This window comes from Cherax quadricarinatus, chromosome 7, assembly GCF_038502225.1.
Source record: "Cherax quadricarinatus isolate ZL_2023a chromosome 7, ASM3850222v1, whole genome shotgun sequence".
NCBI classification, from domain to species: Eukaryota; Metazoa; Arthropoda; class Malacostraca; order Decapoda; family Parastacidae; genus Cherax; species Cherax quadricarinatus.
This window is the reverse complement of record NC_091298.1, coordinates 62492694-62511790: the sequence shown is the minus strand read 5'-3', so window position 1 is coordinate 62511790 and position 19097 is coordinate 62492694. Positions and strand designations below refer to the sequence as shown.

General features: G+C 40.9%; 1 protein-coding gene across 6 annotated transcripts in view; it reads right to left on the bottom strand.

Annotated features, from left to right (window-relative positions):
- Positions 1 to 4084: 4084 nt before the first annotated feature.
- Positions 4085 to 19097, bottom strand: part of Pez (protein tyrosine phosphatase non-receptor pez) — a 49903-nt gene continuing 34890 nt past the window's right edge. For all 6 annotated transcript variants that reach the window (XM_053774192.2, XM_070082586.1, XM_070082585.1 and 3 more), the window contains 4 exons: positions 9043 to 9261; positions 8599 to 8799; positions 6834 to 6993; positions 4085 to 4840 (listed from right to left, as the gene is read on the bottom strand). In XM_053774192.2, coding sequence (XP_053630167.2) covers positions 4545 to 4840; positions 6834 to 6993; positions 8599 to 8799; positions 9043 to 9261 — 876 coding nt within the window. In that variant the 3' untranslated portion in view covers positions 4085 to 4544. The remainder of the gene's footprint in view (positions 4841 to 6833; positions 6994 to 8598; positions 8800 to 9042; positions 9262 to 19097) is intronic.

The following is a 19097-nucleotide window of genomic DNA, read 5'->3' as shown; positions in this document are numbered from 1 at the left end:
CTTGGACTTTTCTTCTCTCAGAGAAGAACAGTATAATGTGCCTTTTACACTTCTAGAACTGGAGGCAACGCTCTCAGCTTGCCGATCATCGGCAGCTGGGCCTGACGACATTCATATTCGTATGTTACAACATTTACATCGGTCAGCCCTTGTAGTCCTCTTACACCTCTTCAATCTTATTTGGGCACAAGGAGTTCTTCCGCAGCTGTGGAAATCTGCCATTGTTCTCCCTTTCCGCAAACCGGGTACTACAGGACATGATGCCTCCCACTATCGTCCCATCGCTCTTACTAGAGCAGTGTGCAAAGTGATGGAATGTCTCGTAAATCGATGTTTAATGTGGTATTTAGAGAGACAACAGTCTCTCCGCTAGTCAATATGGCTTTCGTAAGGGTCGTTCTACCATAGACCCCTTACTACGCTTAGATACGTATGTTCGTAATGCCTTTGCGATTAATCACTCAGTTATTGCCATATTTTTTGACCTTGAAAAGGCATATGACACAACTTGGAGGTATAATATTTTGGCCCAGGCCCATTCCTTAGGCCTCCGAGGCAATCTACCATCCTTCCTTAAGAACTTTTTAACTGACAGACATTTCCGTGTTCGAGTCAATAATGTTCTTTCCCCGGACTTCGTCCAAGCTGAAGGTGTCCCTCAGGGATGTGTTTTAAGCACAACACTTTTTCTCTTTGCTATAAATGATTTGGCCTCTGTTCTTCCACCCAATATTTGGTCATCACTATGTTGATGACTTCGCTATTGCTTGTGCAGGCGCTGATTGTCATCTTATTGCAGTTTCTCTCCAGCATGCGGTCGACCGTGTTTCCACTTGGGCCACCACGCATGGGTTTAAATTTTCAAGTACCAAAACTCGCCAAATTACTTTCACTAGACACTCTGTTATCTCCGATCATCCTTTGTATCTCTATGGCTCCCGTATCCCCGAACGTGATACAGTCAGGTTTCTAGGCCTTCTCTTTGACCGTAGGTTATCCTGGAAACCTCACATTACCTCTCTGAAGGCAACTTGTCACAGCCGGCTAAACCTTCTTAAAACCCTTGCTCATCTTTCCTGGTGAGCTGATCGTCGAACTCTGCTTCGCCTACATTCAGCCCTCGTTTTATCGTAACTCGATTATGGTGACCAGATTTATTCCGCGGCCTCTCCTGCTACTCTCTCTAGCCTTAACTATCCATCACCAAGGATTACGTTTGTGCCTTGGTGCTTTTCGCTCTTCCCTTGTTGAGAGCCTCTATACAGAAGTGAATGTTCCATCCTTGTCTGATTGCCGTGATGCCCATTGCCTTCGCTACTATGTACCCTCTCACGATCTACACAATCCTTCCATTTATAGAATGGTCACCGATATTAGTAGACATTCTTTATTCGTTCGCCGCCCGTTTGCTCCATCCCTTTTCTCTTCGCCTACATTCACTCGTCTTCCCTTCAGTTACCACCTTTATATGTTTATGTAGCATCTCACTTTTCCCTACCCCCCTGGGAAGTTCCAGCTGTTCGGGTCTGTTCTTTCTCACTCCCTTGCTCGAAAGCTCAACTGCCTACGGTGGCTTCCCGCTCTCTTTTTCTTGATCACTTCCACTCCCATTCTCATGCCACCGCTGTGTACACAGATGGCTCTGAGTCTTCAGACGGCGTCGGATTCGCAGCAGTGTTTCTGGACAGCGTCGTGCGGGGTCATTTACTATCTTCAGCTAACATTTTTACTGCTGAACTGTATGCCATTCTTGCAGCACTTATTCGTATCGCATCTATGCCTGTGTCATCATTTGTAGTAGTCTCAGACTCCCTTAGTGCTCTACAGGCTATACAAAAATTTGATACATCTCATCCCCTAGTTCTCCGTATCCAACTTTGGCTACGCCGTATCTCTACCAAACATAAAGATATTGTTTTTTGTTGGGTCCCTGGTCATGTCGACGTACAGGGCAATGAACAGGCAGACACTGCTGCGCGGTCAGCAGTACATGACCTACCAATTTCCTATCGAGGTGTTCCATTTCTGGACTATTTTGCTGCAATAGCTACCCACCTTCGCACCCGTTGGCAACAACGTTGGTCAACTCTGCTCGGTAACAAACTTCATTCTATTAAACCGAGCATAGGTTACTGGCCGTCTTCTTGTCATCACTGCCGAGGTTGGGAGACCACTCTCTCCCGCCTTCGCATTGGCCACACTCGTCTTACTCATGGGTATCTCATGGAGAGGCACCCTGTTCCTCTCTGTGAGCAGTGTCAAGTTCCAGTATCGATTAGCCACATTCTGTTAGACTGCCCTCTCTATCAACGAGCACGCAGAATTTACCTCCAACGTCGTCTTCGTTCTACTACTCTCTCTTTACCTTCCCTTCTTGCTGATGGACCCTCCTTTAATCCTGACTCTCTCATTGACTTCTTGACAACGACTGATTTACTCCACAAACTCTGATGATACTTTTCGCTCTCCCCTCAGCCCTTTCTAGTTCAGTCTCTTGCTGCCCTTTACCCTTTCACCATCCACTACCCCGCTGTTATCTGTAACCTATTACTCATCCATCTCCCTTTTGCCACCTGATGCCCTCGCTTCCTGCCCTGCAGCGCTGTATAGTCCTTGTGGCTTAGCGCTTCTTTTTGATTATAATAATAATAATTCAATAATGTTTTCTGTACTAAAATCCACTTGTATGCCTCAACTTCTGGTACTGTCCCTTTCTTTGATGAGGTTGTCATCTTGCTGTGTACTCATTATTTGAGGTTGATATTCTGGCCCTGCCTCTTGCTACTCTTCAGATTCACCCCTTGTAGCCTTGTGGGCCCTATTGTACCTGCTATAAAATTGTATGGACCTGTCTCCACTTCCAGACCACTCAGACTGAAGAAATATTTCCTAACATCACACTGGCTTGTCTGTGACTAACTTCTATCAGTGTCTCTGAGTTCTTGTTTCTCACCTCTCAAACAGCATATCCTTGTCTACCTTATCGCTGTATAGCCCTTGTGGCTTAGCGCTTCTTTTTGATTATAATAATAATAATTGTCTACCTTATCAATCCCCCTGAAAATATTTTAGGTTATGTGCCCCGGTTTTTCTGTTGTCCAATTCAGTTAGCCTCTCATAGCTCATACTCCTTCTCTCATTATTATTATCAAAAAGAAGCGCTAAGCCATGGGCTATACCCCTTCTCTCAGGAACAATCCTTGTTGCATATCTTCTCACTTTCTCCCATTTCTTTATATGCTTTTTTTCAGGTGCAGGTTCCATACTGGTCCTGCATACTTCAAGATAGGTTTAACATATATTGTGTAAAGGGCCCAGATTAACCATCAATATTCCTGTGTGTAGTTGCAAGGGTCAAGTCATAGTTTGTGTGCCACTGAGAATTTGAAGCTAATCAGCAGAGATTCTTTTAAATTATGATGAATTCCAAAAACCAGGAATGGTCTAGAGAGAATCTGAACATTGTTGCATGAACTTTTCCCTAGTCACAGTAAGCCAGCATTGATAGCTATGCTCATCAAAGTAGTCATTCAAGTTATAAATAATTTAGAAATTTTTTTTTTAATCACTTGAAGATACCCCTTCAAGGAGACCTAATAACTCAGCATTAGTGTGTGGGCATCACAATTAGACTGATTTTCTAAACTTTACCATCTCTCCTTATCCTTCTGAATACAAGTGCTGCACACTTTCCACTGCCACAAATATAAATTTGATTAGCAAAATTTATTTTAGGTATTTCCTATTTTATAGCATTGACATTTGGTTAAGTCATGTTATATCAGGCTGAATGATAGCTGACTGCTGTAAGCATGAAGTGTCTGTTCCAGTAGAGATATGGGAAAATAAATCCATTAATTGGTTTTAACTTTTTTTTTTTTTTTTTTTTTATTTACCGGGTAAACAAAATAAACTTTGGCAACAAGGACAAGGGATTCTTGTATATCCAGACTGCTGAAAATGGGAGGAGAATGAGCATCTTAAAGGGCAAAGAGCCATGTTGGGTTAATCCATCTTGCACTAATGTTTTCAACCATTTTACACAGTTAGGATATTTGTACTCAACAATCTCAATAAAATAGTCTTAAAAAATAGTTACATTTATTGGACACTTATAGAATCAATAACAGTAATAAAAATATCAATTGTACAACTATTTGGCATAATTTAAACAATTTAGTTTTTTATAATTTAAAAATATATTCTTACATTCCACCAACATGCACAGCTGACTGGATCAAAACACACCAGTGTTAAACTTTCAATACTTTTGGATAAAAACTGACTTATAGTTGTCATGCATTCAGAATCATTAGTTAATTGGTAATGAACTTACCAAAGTCTTGAGTATTAGATTCTATAAGGACAGTTAAACAGAATCATGGAAGTAGCAAATGTTCATGTACTCTACTATGCCCATATTTATATTGTAATTAAAATGATAAGACTTTTAAGTTTCCAACAATATTTGGGGAAATGAGCCTCTGCTGTAAGAAATGTAAAATGATTAAACCAAAAATCACAGCCTAATGGCTCTGGAAGAACTAAATAAGCCTGGCTCTATTCAGGTAGGCCAGTAATACCTGGTACACAAACTTGTATTGGGCAATGGTCTGAACAAGTGCCATCCTCTGTTGCCTTAGGTGAAGAAGAACCTTTGGAGGATCCAAAGGAAGGTTGTGATCTGTAGCCTCTAAAAGGAGGTCGCACAAGATAGTGACCCCAGAACGACCCACACCTGCCGAACAATGCACCAGCACTGGGGTGTTGCGGTTGCGCCCTACACCCCGAACCTCCTGGTACGTGTACCTTCGCAGGGTTGATAATTCTTCCAAAAAACCTGTGGAATGAACAAATATAACAATATGCAATAAAAATTCTTGGCCTCTTAAGTTCAGAAAGGTTATACAGTAATGTCCTGGGATGTTAATAGTAGTATTAGTTAGATGGACTATTTCTTTATCATGATCACCTAGAGAGAGGTTATGTGATATACTTCTACCACTGCACTCAATGACCTAATAATCATTCCAATACTTCTGCATCCTTCCCTGCCTGGCAGCACTGTATGTCCCTTTTAGGTTTAGCACTTCTTTTTTCTATTATATGTGAAATGCTAACAGTCTGGTGAAAAGATGTACTAATACTATTATAACATAAAAACAACAAACCTGTAGGAGGTCATACATCATCTGGGGATTGGGAGTTAATCAGTTTTGATACAAGAAATGGGAATCCTTAAATCATGGGGAAAACCTGGTATATTTTTTTTTTTTTGGTGCATGATATTAAACTTCTGAGGTGTCTAGTCTGATAATCCTGTAGGTGCCACTGTCATTCTTGAGGAATTTCAGAAAAGCAATATAGCTGCCAAGGTGGTTGCCAATCACCTAAGAATACTAAAAGACAGATCAATATGAACATAGAGTAATTTAATCATAATTATTGCTTATATGTTCTTTTAGGATCCACTGTTGGATGCTGCTCTGTTACTAAACTTGTGCCTCACCATAAGGACTTTACCTACTTCCACTAGTGGGGCCCCTTCCCTATGTGATGCCTTCTCCTCTTGGCATGCTCTTTGAATCATTTGGGGTAACAAGTTCCTAGCCTCTTAGATGTTATCATTTTATGCACTTCACTTACCTCATTCCACCTTTTCACTACCCTTATACTGGTGAAGTACAGTATATCACTGATGCTTTTATGGGTGTTCCAGTTTCCATCTATGTATTTGTCCTTGTTCAGATCCCTATCAATACAGATATCTTGCCTGATGTGAGCACATAATTCCTGACCATATTGTATATTCTGGCAACATGACATTCACCTTTTCCACCTCTCATATTACATATATTAACAAAAAATAAAACTGGAAGGGCCATTTAGAGCTGTAGGGCAGACAAGAAGTCATGTATTGTAAATCAGTATCAACTAAGAAGTCAAAGGAATAAACATTAAGGGTAGACCATGGAAGAGGACTTCCATTACATAAAGCACTAAACCCATGTGGGTTATTCAAGCAAGGTTCCAAAGAGTGCAATGAAGAAGGGTTTAAGAGTTCATTACTCTGAACACCAGAAGGAACAGACCAAGCTAGAGACCACTCTGCTAAAGACAACACACAGCCATGTTACTAGTGAAAAAACTGGACCTAACTTTGAATCAAATTGGAATGCCTCCCTTTCCTCAGGTGTTGTATTACCCCTATGGGTTTAACACCCCCCTCCCTGTGAATGTAATACTACCACCACATGATTTTTTTTGTACTTGTGTATATATCCGAGGTGGAGGGAAGGAGTAAGGGTCTTCCTAGGAATGATTGCAGGGAGGGGTGAAAGAAGTTTTGAATGCTAGGGGCTTGGACATCCAACAGGCTTTTGCAAGCATGTTAAGATAGAAGTGAAAGCAAGTAGTTGTTAGGGCATGAGCAAGGTAAAATATGAAGGGATTCAGGAAAACTGGTTACTTAGACTTCAGTCTTGGAGGTGGAAAGTACAGTGCCTGCTCTCTGAAGGAGAGGTGGGGATGCTGCAGTTTAGAGGGTCATCCAAACTGTGATGTCCATGCCCTCTGGTAAGACAATGTTTAAATGAGTGACAGTGGGATTATTTTCTTCTTTGTCAGGTCACCTACCTCACTGGGAGATGGCCGGAGTGTTATAAATAAAACACACACACTTCCCTTATGGTAACTAGAGCAGCACTTAAAAACATCACTTTTCATTCTGCTTACCTTGACCACCCATTCACATTCATGTTTATCTTTAATAATGAACTCTGGCTTCATATGTTAGTCAAATGCTTCACTAAATATGTAAAACTATTACTCACTAATATATCCAAGAATATCTTCTGGACAACCATGGTCAGCCCAATCGGTAAACTGTAAGTGCCAAATAGTGCGAGTCTTGCGTGCAGGCACATGAACCACCTGCAGTCGACTAGTAATGTGGGACCCACTCAATGTACTGTGCTTCCTGAACACTCGATACTGCAAGTGAAGGAATAAAATGATTACAGCCTTACATAATCTACAAAATACTGAAATAAAAAGGGAGTATTATATTCATAGTGAAACTAAACCTACAGGGGTCATGCAATGCCTTGAGAATAGGAGGTTGTCAGACACAATTTGAGAACTGAGAGAAGTTCCAATTATTTCAATCAAGATCCCTTTACCAGCATCAACCCCCCCCCCCTCCCCTTCTACTTGGAAGAAAATACAAATAAATTAGTCTATCAACTACTAGTGAGTTTGCAGGGATGGGCTCCAACTTCTTTAACTCTACATTTCTTGCTATCCTATGGCTTTGCTGTATAGCCCTTGTGGCTTAGCACTTCTTTTTTGATTATAATAATAATATCCTATGGCTTTACAAAAGGCATATTATAGGGTGAATGGACAGTAATGTGGCAGATGTATGGAACAGACAGTAGGTTGCTAAGAAGTTTTATATGGATAGGTACAAGGAAAGGGTTATTTTCAAGTAAAAGTAGGACTTTAGACAGGAATGTGTGATGTCACCATGGTTATTCAATATATTTAGTGAGAGAGGGGGGGGGGTATGGTTGTACAACAAGTAATTGCTAGGGTGTTGGGGAGAGGTGTGGGATTAAAAGATGCTGGATCTTATACAAAGTAAGAATTGGCACAGTTGCTCTTTTCCAATGATAGTTGTTTTGCAAGAAGCTGAAAACCAGCTGCAAAAGTTGGTGGCCAAATTTGGGAAGGCATGTAAAAGTAGGAAATCAGAAGTGAACACAGAAAAGAGAAAGGTGATTAGGGTAACAGAAAAGTCTAGGTAGTGATAGGTTGAACATCATATTTGATGTATTCAGATATTTGGGAGTGGACATGTCAACAGATGGGCCTACAATATGAGGTGACCCATACAATAAATGAGGGTGAAAAGATAGGTGGTGTGAAGAGGTATCTGTGAAAGAAAAGTTTACATAAGGAATTGTACCAGAATAGTGGTACAACACTTGCATGGATGTGAGGCATGGACTTTGAACACTGCAACAAGGAAAAACTTGGAGGAGGTAGAGAGCAATGTGTGGTGTGAATATTATGCAGTGTTCAGTGTGGGGTCACCAAGGATAATTCAGAAGGCTGAGGAGGGATTCCTAAAGTGGTTTGGCCATTTAGAGGATGGAGAAAGACAGGATGACAAAGTGGGTATATATATCAGGAGTGGAAGGGGGAAGTAAAGGACTGGACTGGATTTTTAGGTGCTTAAGCACCCACCAGGCTGGTATAAGCATGTTAGACAAGTACATGGAGCCAAGTGGTTTTTAATGGCTGTACTGTTGGAGTGTGAACAAGGTAACATTTGTGAAGAGATTCAGGGGAAACTGATTAGCCAGACTTGGGTCCTGGAGGTGTCAAGAGTAGTGCCTGCATTCTAAAGGAGGGCTGGGGATGTTGCAGTCAGAGAGTAATCTGAATCTGTAATGGTGGCATACTTCTGGCAAGGCAGTGATTTGGTGAATGTGGTTCCTTCTTTGGATCAGCCTGCCTTAGTGGGAAATGGGTACTGAGATAAAGATATCAATACACAGTCAGCATCAAATTTCACCTTGAAGCCACACCTACCTGTCCACATTCAACACTTGTGTTATCTGTTTGTGGCCAATAAGGAAAACTCTTGCTGGTAGCAGTATCCCCTGTGACGGAAGTCAACATTACCACCAGATACACATCTGCCTCCCATACACACTGCCAGAAGTGTGCAACAGTGTTGGCGAGTGGGCCTTGGCAGCAGATGTAGAACCGCTGGCCCTCTCCAACACTTGCCTGCAAATTAAAATAAAATCCTGATAAGAGTACAGAATATTAGAACAAATGGCTTTCATCGTGTTACATACAGATATGATGGAGAATGTGCACAAGTAAGGATACCTGAAGGTTGTTTTTAGGGGTCAATGCCCCAGCAGCCCAGTCCCAAACTAGTATTTATTTGGAATTTCACCTGATTATATTTGTTATCAAATCATCCAAAGAAGTTTCCATAAGAATATACAAGACAATCATGCTTACTGTTATATGTGAAGCATTAATATAACCACTTTTATTATCCTTGGTAGGGGTAATCTTGACTCTGTTTTCTTCGTAGGGAACAATATCCTTGTAGCGGTTGCGTGGTATATTGTCTGGCTTGGTGGCTGTAGTGAAGTCAGCATTTAGTTTCATGCGTGGGATCAGTTCAAACTCTTGAAGAATATCACCACTCAATAATTTAGCCTCTAGCTGAACAGACTGGAAAAAAAGTGTATAAAGAATATATAAATACATTTGTTTATAATTAACAATTAAGTAGTAGGCTGGTAGACAGCAACCACCCAGGGAAGTACTACCGTCCTGCCAGATGACTGTGAAACAGAAACCTGTAACTGTTTTGCATGATGGTAGGATTGCTGGTTTCTTTTTCTGTCTCATAAACACGCTGGATAACAGGGATATCTTGCTACTCCTACTTACACTTTGGTCACACTTCACAGACACGCACATGCATATATATATACATACATATAGGTTTTTCTCCCTTTTTCTAAATAGCTCTTGTTCTTCTTTATTTCTTCTATTGTCCATGGGGAAGTGGAAAAGAATCTTTCCTCCGTAAGCCATGCGTGTCGTATGAGGCGACTAAAATGCCGGGAGCAATGGGCTAGTAACCCCTTCTCCTGTAGACATTTACTAAAAAAGAGAAGAAAAACTTTATAAAACTGGGATGCTTGAATGTGCGTGGATGTAGTGCGGATGACAAGAAACAGATGATTGCTGATGTTATGAATGAAAAGAAGTTGGATGTCCTGGCCCTACGCGAAACAAAGCTGAAGCGGGTAGGGGAGTTTCGGTGGGGGGAAATAAATGGAATTAAATCTGGAGTATCTGAGAGAGTTAGAGCAAAGGAAGGGGTAACAGTAATGTTGAAGGATCAGTTATGGAAGGAGAAAAGAGAATATGAATGTGTAAATTCAAGAATTACGTGGATTAAAGTAAAGGTTGGATGCGAAAAGTGGGTCATAATAAGCGTGTATGCACCTGGAGAAGAGAGGAATGCAGAGGAGAGAGAGAGATTTTGGGAGATGTTAAGTGAATGTATAGGAGCCTTTGAACCAAGTGAGAGAGTAATTGTGGTAGGGGACCTGAATGCTAAAGTAGGAGAAACTTTTAGAGAGGGTGTGGTAGGTAAGTTTGGGGTGCCAGGTGTAAATGATAATGGGAGCACTTTGATTGAACTTTGTATAGAAAGGGGTTTAGTTATAGGTAATACATATTTTAAGAAAAAGAGGATAAATAAGTATACAAGATATGATGTAGGGCGAAATGACAGTAGTTTGTTGGATTATGTATTGGTAGATAAAAGGTTTATAAACTAAAAGAGGAGGCAGTTAGGGTAAGATATAAACAGCTATTGGAGGATAGATGGGCTAATGAGAGCATAGGCAATGGGGTCGAAGAGGTATGGGGTAGGTTTAAAAATGTAATGTTAGAGTGTTCAGCAGAAGTTTGTGGTTACAGGAAAGTGGGTGCCGGAGGGAAGAGGAGCGATTGGTGGAATGATGATGTAAAGAGAGTAGTAAGGGAGAAAAAGTTAGCATATGAGAAGTTTTTACAAAGTAGAAGTGATGCAAGGAGGGAAGAGTATATGAAGAAAAAGAGAGAGGTTAAGAGAGTGGTGAAGCAATGTAAAAAGAGAGCAAATGAGAGAGTGGGTGAGATGTTATCAACAAATTTTGTTGAAAATAAGAAAAAGTTTTGGAGTGAGATTAACAAGTTAAGGAAGCCTAGAGAACAAATGGATTTGTCAGTTAAAAATAGGAGAGGAGAGTTATTAAATGGAGAGTTAGAGGTATTGGGAAGATGGAGGGAATATTTTGAGGAATTGTTAAATGTTGATGAAGATAGGGAAGCTGTGATTTCGTGTATAGGGCAAGGAGGAATAACATCTTGTAGGAGTGAGGAAGAGCCAGTTGTGAGTGTGGGGGAAGTTCGTGAGGCAGTAGGTAAAATGAAAGGGGGTAAGGCAGCCGGGATTGATGGGATAAAGATAGAAATGTTAAAAGCAGGTGGGGATATAGTTTTGGAGTGGTTGGTGCAATTATTTAATAAATGTATGGAAGAGGGTAAGGTACCTAGGGATTGGCAGAGAGCATGCATAGTTCCTTTGTATAAAGGCAAAGGGGACAAAAGAGAGTGCAAAAATTATAGGGGGATAAGTCTGGTGTCTTTTTCTGTCTCATAAACACGCTAGATAACAGGGATATCTTGCTACTCCAACTTTCACTTTGGTCACACTTCAGAGACATGCACATGCATATATATATACATACATCTAGGTTTTTCTCCTTTTTCTACATAGCTCTTGTTCTTCTTTATTTCTTCTATTGTCCATGGGGAAGTGGAAAAGAATCTTTCCTCCATAAGCCATGCATGTCGTATGAGGCGACTAAAATGCCGGGAGTGTGAGGGAAAAGTTCAATAGATAGGAGTAGCAATATAGTAACAATAGTTTCATTACCGGCTACTAGTTAAGGTAGGGTAAGTCACGCTCCCGCCTTTCTTCCCCCTCCCAGAAAGTGATAGTTTCATTACCGGCTACTAGTTAAGGTAGGGTAAGTCACGCTCCCGTTTTTCCCGCCTTTTCTCCCCCACCCCTAAAGTGATAGTTTGATTGCCGGCTGCTTGTTAACGTAGGGTCAGTCTAGCTCCCGCTATCCCTTCCCCTCTCTCTTCCACCCCCCCCCCTCGAAAGGTGATGTATGGGGCTCTGGTCAAACAGTAAATCACTAGACTTACAGCTCCCAACTCTACTCTTGGATGACAGTGAGGGTCACCTGTCAATCAACAAGAAGAACGGATGGAGAAGGACTAACGTCCAGAGACTTCCCCATTTTGAATTACCTGTGCACCTGTATGAAATTGCAGGACGTAACCCCACATCATTGCAGCGGTAAAGAACCTGCTTTCCTGTCATCGGGATACTACTCACGGCGTTAATCTGTGAAGAACTAGCCAGTGGTGGTCACCAACACCTGCGACCCCCCCCCCATCATCAGCAACGGTTTTGATTTCAACAAGCAGTGTCACCAACACCAGACACCCAAGTGTTAAATTAGCGTTGAATTCAGTTATCATTTATATTTTTCATTTTTCATTTTCTTTAATGTAGGATTAATATTTCATATTTAAGTGTTTTATATTTTATATTTTCTACATAATAAAGTGTTTATGTTTGTCTGTTATTATTTCTTTTTCTATTCACTAATTTTCCTGAGGAGGAGCCAGCCTGGGTAATACTGTCTGAAGTTGTTACAGGGCTGAGTAAACCTTCACAAGTGGCGACCTTGCCAGGATCAACTCTACTGAATCAAGATTCAACTCCATCTCGAATCTACCATTGGAACTTCAACGCCGCATACCACAGACGGTTACCACCAGCCATGAGTAATCATTCTCTATGGTAGGACTACAGTACAGGTATTTGAAAGATTTGGTGATTGTTATAGTCTCAATTTATTGTAAGTCAAGTCAGGCAGGATATAATATTTAATTCTGCCACCTAATTGTGTGTGAGCTTGAAACACTTTGGAGGATTAGACTCTAGGGACCCGAGATTTTCCAGTGACAACTTGTTTCATTGAGCTCTTCATTATATCAAGGGAACTGTCATAGGACACTCTTGATTTGTTGGTGAGAAGATTGGATGGTCAAGGGACCCCATTCTACTTACTGTTTGCTCGGAGCCAGCATAGAACCCTTAGTTTTCGTTAATACATATTGTTTAATTGAAGCAGGGATCGAGCCCTCTGGTTTATTTACAGTTTGAGCGGAGCAGGAATTGAACCCTCCGTTTTCTTTAATACCCGTTTCATTTTCCCCTGATAGTTTAAGTTATTCTTGCAAGTATGGATGAATACCAGTTTTGGATGAATGCTGGAAGTAAGTTAGGAATAACAGGGAAAAATTTAGAATCTTTCATTAGTGCTAAGATCCAGGAAAGACTTGAAAGAGAGAATTGAGAGAGAAGAAAGACAGCTAGAAAGGGAAAGAGAAGAGAATAAGGAGAGAGAGAGAATCGAAAGAGAAGAGAAAAAGGAGAAAGAGAACCTTGAAAGACAGGAGAAAAAGGAGAGAGAGAGAGAATTGAGAGAGAAATCCGAGAAAGACAGTTAGAAAGAGAGCGAGAAGACCAAAAAGAGCGTGATAGACTTGATCGTGAGGAAAGAGCTAGAGAACGTGAGGAACAAGCTAAGATACGTGAAGAACAAGTTAAATTAAGAGAACTTGAGGAAAGAGAAAAGGATTGCGAGCTCGAAAAATCTCGCCTTGAATTAGAGAATAAAAAGTTAACTTTTACACAACAACAGGATCTCCACGACTATGGTGCTCTTCGCACCTACTCCTAGGTTGAGGGACTGATTACCTCATCTTCTGTACATAGTTCTACTGTCTTCAAGTTATGTCCTAGAATTTGTATTGATAAAGCCACTGGATGGCGAAACGTCTACAATAAAGATACCCAGATGTTGCACGTGTGTCTTAATCTCATCTTGTCGGTATTATATACCATTCGTACACAACAATTAGAGGAAGGAGTAATGGAACAACGTGCAGTCAGTGCACATATTCCAACACCTAATTTACCTCCCTTCACAGAGGGGGAAGACATAACTTCATACATTATCAGGTTTGAAAATACTGCTACCCTCTGTGAATGGCCTGCTGACACCTGGGCTACCAGGTTAGAAATGTTATTTTCTGGTACTGCTTTGAATATCTATGCAACTTTGTCGCAGGATATCATATGTAATTATAACCTACTGAAGAAGGCGATCCTTAAAGCATATCAAAAAACCACTAATTCTTACAGGAAAGATTTCAGGTATGCCACCTTACAGCCTGGCCAGAACTTTCAACAGTTACAGGTAACACTCTTTCGTTTGTTCGACTTTTGGATAGAGTGTTCAGGAATTGATCACAGTTATGAATCTCTTCGAGACTTCATGGTTGCTGACCAGTTCCTGACAGCTCTTCCTCACAAGATACGAACATTCATTAGAGAACGTAACCTGATTAAAGCTGAGGAAGTTGCTGAGGCTGCTGACCTATATGCTGAGGCTCACAATTCCTATAAAGACCTAAAGGGATCGAACCCTAAGGGCAAGGGTTCATCAGACCTTAAGAAATCAAAGCCTCTAGTGGAAAGTAAAATGACTTCTTTTATTCCTGTTTGTCATTTGTGTGGTGTTAAGGGACATAAATGTCCAGATTGTCCTTCTAAGAAGGTCCAAAAAGTTGGAAGATGTTTTAAAGACTGTAATGACCAAGCACCCTTCTGTTCAGGAACAGTTAATGGACTTAATGTATCTACCATTTTACAAGACACTGGATGCACATGTATAGTAATTTCTGATAAGCTGTTCCCTAATCTTAAAGAAACTCATTCCTCTGCTATACTTTCAGACTACTTGGGCCGTACAGACACTTTTCCTACCATCCATTGTTACATTAGGTCTAAATGGTTCACAGATTGGTCTGAAGCCGTACTAGCTCCCATCACTTCTTGCTCCGTACTAATAGGTAATGTAAAAGGTGCCATTCTTCCTTCTGAGGTTGACCTTTCATCACCAAAGATGGATGTAAGTGTTTCAGATCCTCTTCCTGTAGAGTCGGAGAAGCCCCTCGAAAGTTCAGATGAGACAATGTCTCGTGAGATTCATGTGGGATTAAAAACCAGTGATGCTACTCTCGAAAGCGAGGTAGTAAGATCACCGGTTCACTTGTTAGATGAAAGTGAAGATATCACCTCCGATACCATAAATGTCTTGACTAGGGCTCAGACCAAAGCCCATGCTTCCCCTACTGTCCATCCTTTGATTTTCCCTGACTTTAAGCCTTTAGACATATCGAAGGACTCCTTTGTCAATTTACAACGTAATTGCCCTTCTCTTCAGAATTGCCATAATGCCGCTAAACAAAATCAAGTTATCCAAAGGAAAAACTTTTCATATAAATTTGAATATATAAAAGATATCTTGTACAAGTCAGTATTCAAATTAAATTCAGATGAGATAGACTATTCCATCTTAGTTGTTCCAAGTCAATGCAGAGAGACTGTTCTTAAAATGGCTCATGACCTGCCAGTGGCCGGACATTTCTCGCATCGTAAAACCTTAAATAAAATTAGGGAAACCTATTTTTTGGCCAAAAATGTCCTCAGATGTCACTACCTATTGTAGATCGTGTAAAGTTTGCCAACTGTCATCCTCCCGAGGTACCAGGCGAGTACCTATGGTCAAAATGCCAGTCTTTACAGTACCTTTTGAAAGAGTAGCTATTGACATCATTGGTCCTTTATCTCCACTTTCATCTGGGGGACATAGATATATATTAACATTAGTTGATTATGCTTCGAGTTTCCCTGAAGCCGTTCCCTTAAAGACCATAACTACTACAGAGGTGGCTGAAGCCCTTTTGTCCATCTTCTCCAGAGTGGGCATCCCTAGAGAAATTTTGTCTGACCGTGGGATACAATTCACATCTGACTTAATGCATCTATACCAACTTCTGGGAGTGAAGCCTCTCTTCACCACACCCTATCATCCCAGCTGTAATGGGAGGATTGAGCGCCAGCATTCGATTCTCAAGTCCATTTTAAGGAAACTTTGCTCCCTTAAACCTAAGGAGTGGCATCGTTACCTACCCTGTGCTTTGTTTGCCATGAGGGAAGTTCCCAGTGACTCTTTGGGGTTTTCACCTTTTGAACTTCTCTATGGTAGACAGGCCAGAGGTCCACTGTCCATCCTTCATGACTTATGGACTAATGAGGAGGGTTCAGTCTTCTTACCAGTTTCTCCTTGACCTTAGATCCAAACTTGAGGAGACCTCTGACATAGTTTCGAAAAACCTAAGCTTGTCAATGGACCAGTACAAAACCTATTTTGATTCCAAAAGTCAGAGGAGAAGTTTTAAAGTAGGTGATGAAGTTCTTGTACTTTTGCCTATCAAATCAAATAAATTATTAGTAGCATGGAAAGGTCCATATAAAGTATTAAAAATTTGTGGGAAAGTTGACTACCTCATAGAAGTCAAGGGGAAACCTAAGCTTTATCATATCAACATCCTTAAGAAATATTACCAAAGAAATTCGGTTAACTGCCTTAACAACTTTGACTTAGTTTTTCCACACAAACTTGATAAGACAACTGAAGAATGTAAAGTGTGCGTAATTGACACCTCTAACTTAGACTATGATGAAGAACTACATGACTTGGTGACTCTTGACCACTCGGATGCAACCAACATTAATATTAATGAATCTTTGGATGACCATAAGAGACATGAACTACTTCAATGTGCGAGTAACTTTTCAGACGTCTTTACTGATATTCCAGGTGTTACCTCCACGGTCACAGACCGGGCTGCGGGGGCGTTGACCCCCGGAACTCTCTCCAGGTAAACTCCAGGTAATGACAGACAATCCTATCAAACGGAAATTATACCCAGTTCCAGTTCACCTTAGGGATGCATTTGACCGAGAGGTAGACAAATTATTAAAACTAAGGATCATTGAACCTTCAGTATCTGCATATTGCTCACCAGTAGTCATGGTTAAGAAGGAGGATAATTCATATAGACTTGCTATTGACTTCAGAGGCCTTAATGCTATAACTCGGTGGGATGCTGAGCCTATGCCCTTAATAGATAGCGATCTACACAAATTTTATGACTCTTCCTTCTTTTCAGAGATTGATATTGCGCAGGCATATCATCAAGTAATGTTAGATCCTTCTTCTAAGCAGTACACCGCTTTTCCTACACACCAAGGACTGATGCAGTATAGAACTATGCCCTTCGGTTTGGTAACTGCCTGTGCTACCTACGTGAGACTGATCAGAAAGGTCTTGGGTAATATGCCAAATGTTTCAGTTTATTTTGATAACATTTACGTAATGACATCTACGTGGGGCGAACATATCCAAACATTAACATCAGTTTTGCGTAGGTTACGCTCACATGGCCTCACTGCCAAGCCGAAGAAATGCTTCCTTGGGTATAACAAGATTAGATATCTTGGACTGATACTTTCTAATAACTCTCTGCAGCCTCTCCCCAGTAAGATCAAAGCTTTATTAGAATTTAAATTCCCCAAAACCAAGAAGCTCATGCGTAGCTTTCTTGGTTCTGTAAATTTTTATGCACGGTTTATCCCGAATCTTGCTGATCTTACAGGCATCTTATCGGACTTCCTTAAAAAGTCTGTGAAGGAACCTCTTGAACTTTCCGACGTAACTCGGGAAAAGTTTAATGAGATTAAAAGTATCTTCTCGAAAGACCCTATACTTAAGATTCCAGATATTAATAAAACATTTTGTTTGAGAACTGATGCCTCCAATACTGGCTTAGGTGCGGTGCTACTACAATACCATGATGGTACTCCCTTCCCTGTATGCTTCCTAAGCCGGAAACTCCTTCCCGCAGAAACAAGATACTCCACAATAGAAAAGGAATGTTTAGCCCTTGTGTGAGGTATTTCCAAACTTAAATTTTATTTGCTGGGAAAAGAATTCATTTTAGAAACGGACCACAAACCTTTGATATACCTAGAAACTTTTAAGGGAACCAACAGTCGCCTCTTGAGGTGGACATTGGCACTCCAGGCTTTTAAGTTCCATATTTTGTATATCAATGGTTCATCCAATTATTTCTCTGACTGGTTAAGTCGTGACAGTCAGTAGAAGATTTGTTACCTTACGCGACTTCCACATGTTAGAAATTTTTCCTCGCCTATTCTTCTTATACTCCTTGACTATAAGTCTTGGTATGGGGGAGTGTGAGGGAAAAGTTCAATAGATAGGAGTAGCAATATAGTAACAATAGTTTCATTACCGGCTACTAGTTAAGGTAGGGTAAGTCACGCTCCCGCCTTTCTTCCCCCTCCCAGAAAGTGATAGTTTCATTGCCGGCTACTAGTTAAGGTAGGGTAAGTCACGCTCCCGTTTTTCCCGCCTTTTCTCCCCCACCCCTAAAGTGATAGTTTGATTGCCGGCTGCTTGTTAACGTAGGGTCAGTCTAGCTCCCGCTATCCCTTCCCCTCTCTCTTCCACCCCCCCCCCTCGAAAGGTGACGTATGGGGCTCTGGTCAAACAGTAAATTACTAGACTTACAGCTCCCAACTCTACTCTTGGATGACAGTGAGGGTCACCTGTCAATCAACGAGAAGAACGGATGGAGAAGGACTAACGTCCAGAGACTTCCCCATTTTGAATTACCTGTGCACCTGTATGAAATTGCAGGACGTAACCCCACATCATTGCAGCGGTAAAGAACCTGCTTTCCTGTCATCGGGATACTACTCACGGCGTTAATCTGTGAAGAACTAGCCAGTGGTGGTCACCAACACCTGCGACCCCCCCCCCCATCATCAGCAACGGCTACGATTTCAACAAGCAGTGTCACCAACACCAGACACCCAAGTGTTAAATTAGCGTTGAATTCAGTTATCATTTATATTTTTCATTTTTCATTTTCTTTAATGTAGGATTAATATTTCATATTTAAGTGTTTTATATTTTATATTTTCTACATAATAAAGTGTTTATGTTTGTCTGTTATTATTTCTTTTTCTATTCACTAATTTTCCTGAGGAGGAGCCAGCCTGGGTAATACTGTCTGAAGTTGTTACAGGGCTGAGTAAACCTTCACAGGAGCAATGGGCTAGTAACCCCTTCTCCTGTAGACATTTACTAAAAAAGAGAAGAAGAAAAACTTTATAAAACTGGGATGCTTGAATGTGCATGGATGTAGTGCAGATGACAAGAAACAGATGATTGCTGATGTTATGAATGAAAAGAAGTTGGATGTCCTGGCCCTAAGCGAAACAAAGCTGAAGGGGGTAGGGGAGTTTCGGTGGGGGGAAATAAATGGGATTAAATCTGGAGTATCTGAGAGAGTTAGAGCAAAGGCAGGGGTAGCAGTAATGTTGAATGATCAGTTATGGAAGGAGAAAAGAGAATATGAATATGTAAATGCAAGAATTATGTGGATTAAAGTAAAGGTTGGATGCGAGAAGTGGGTCATAATAAGCG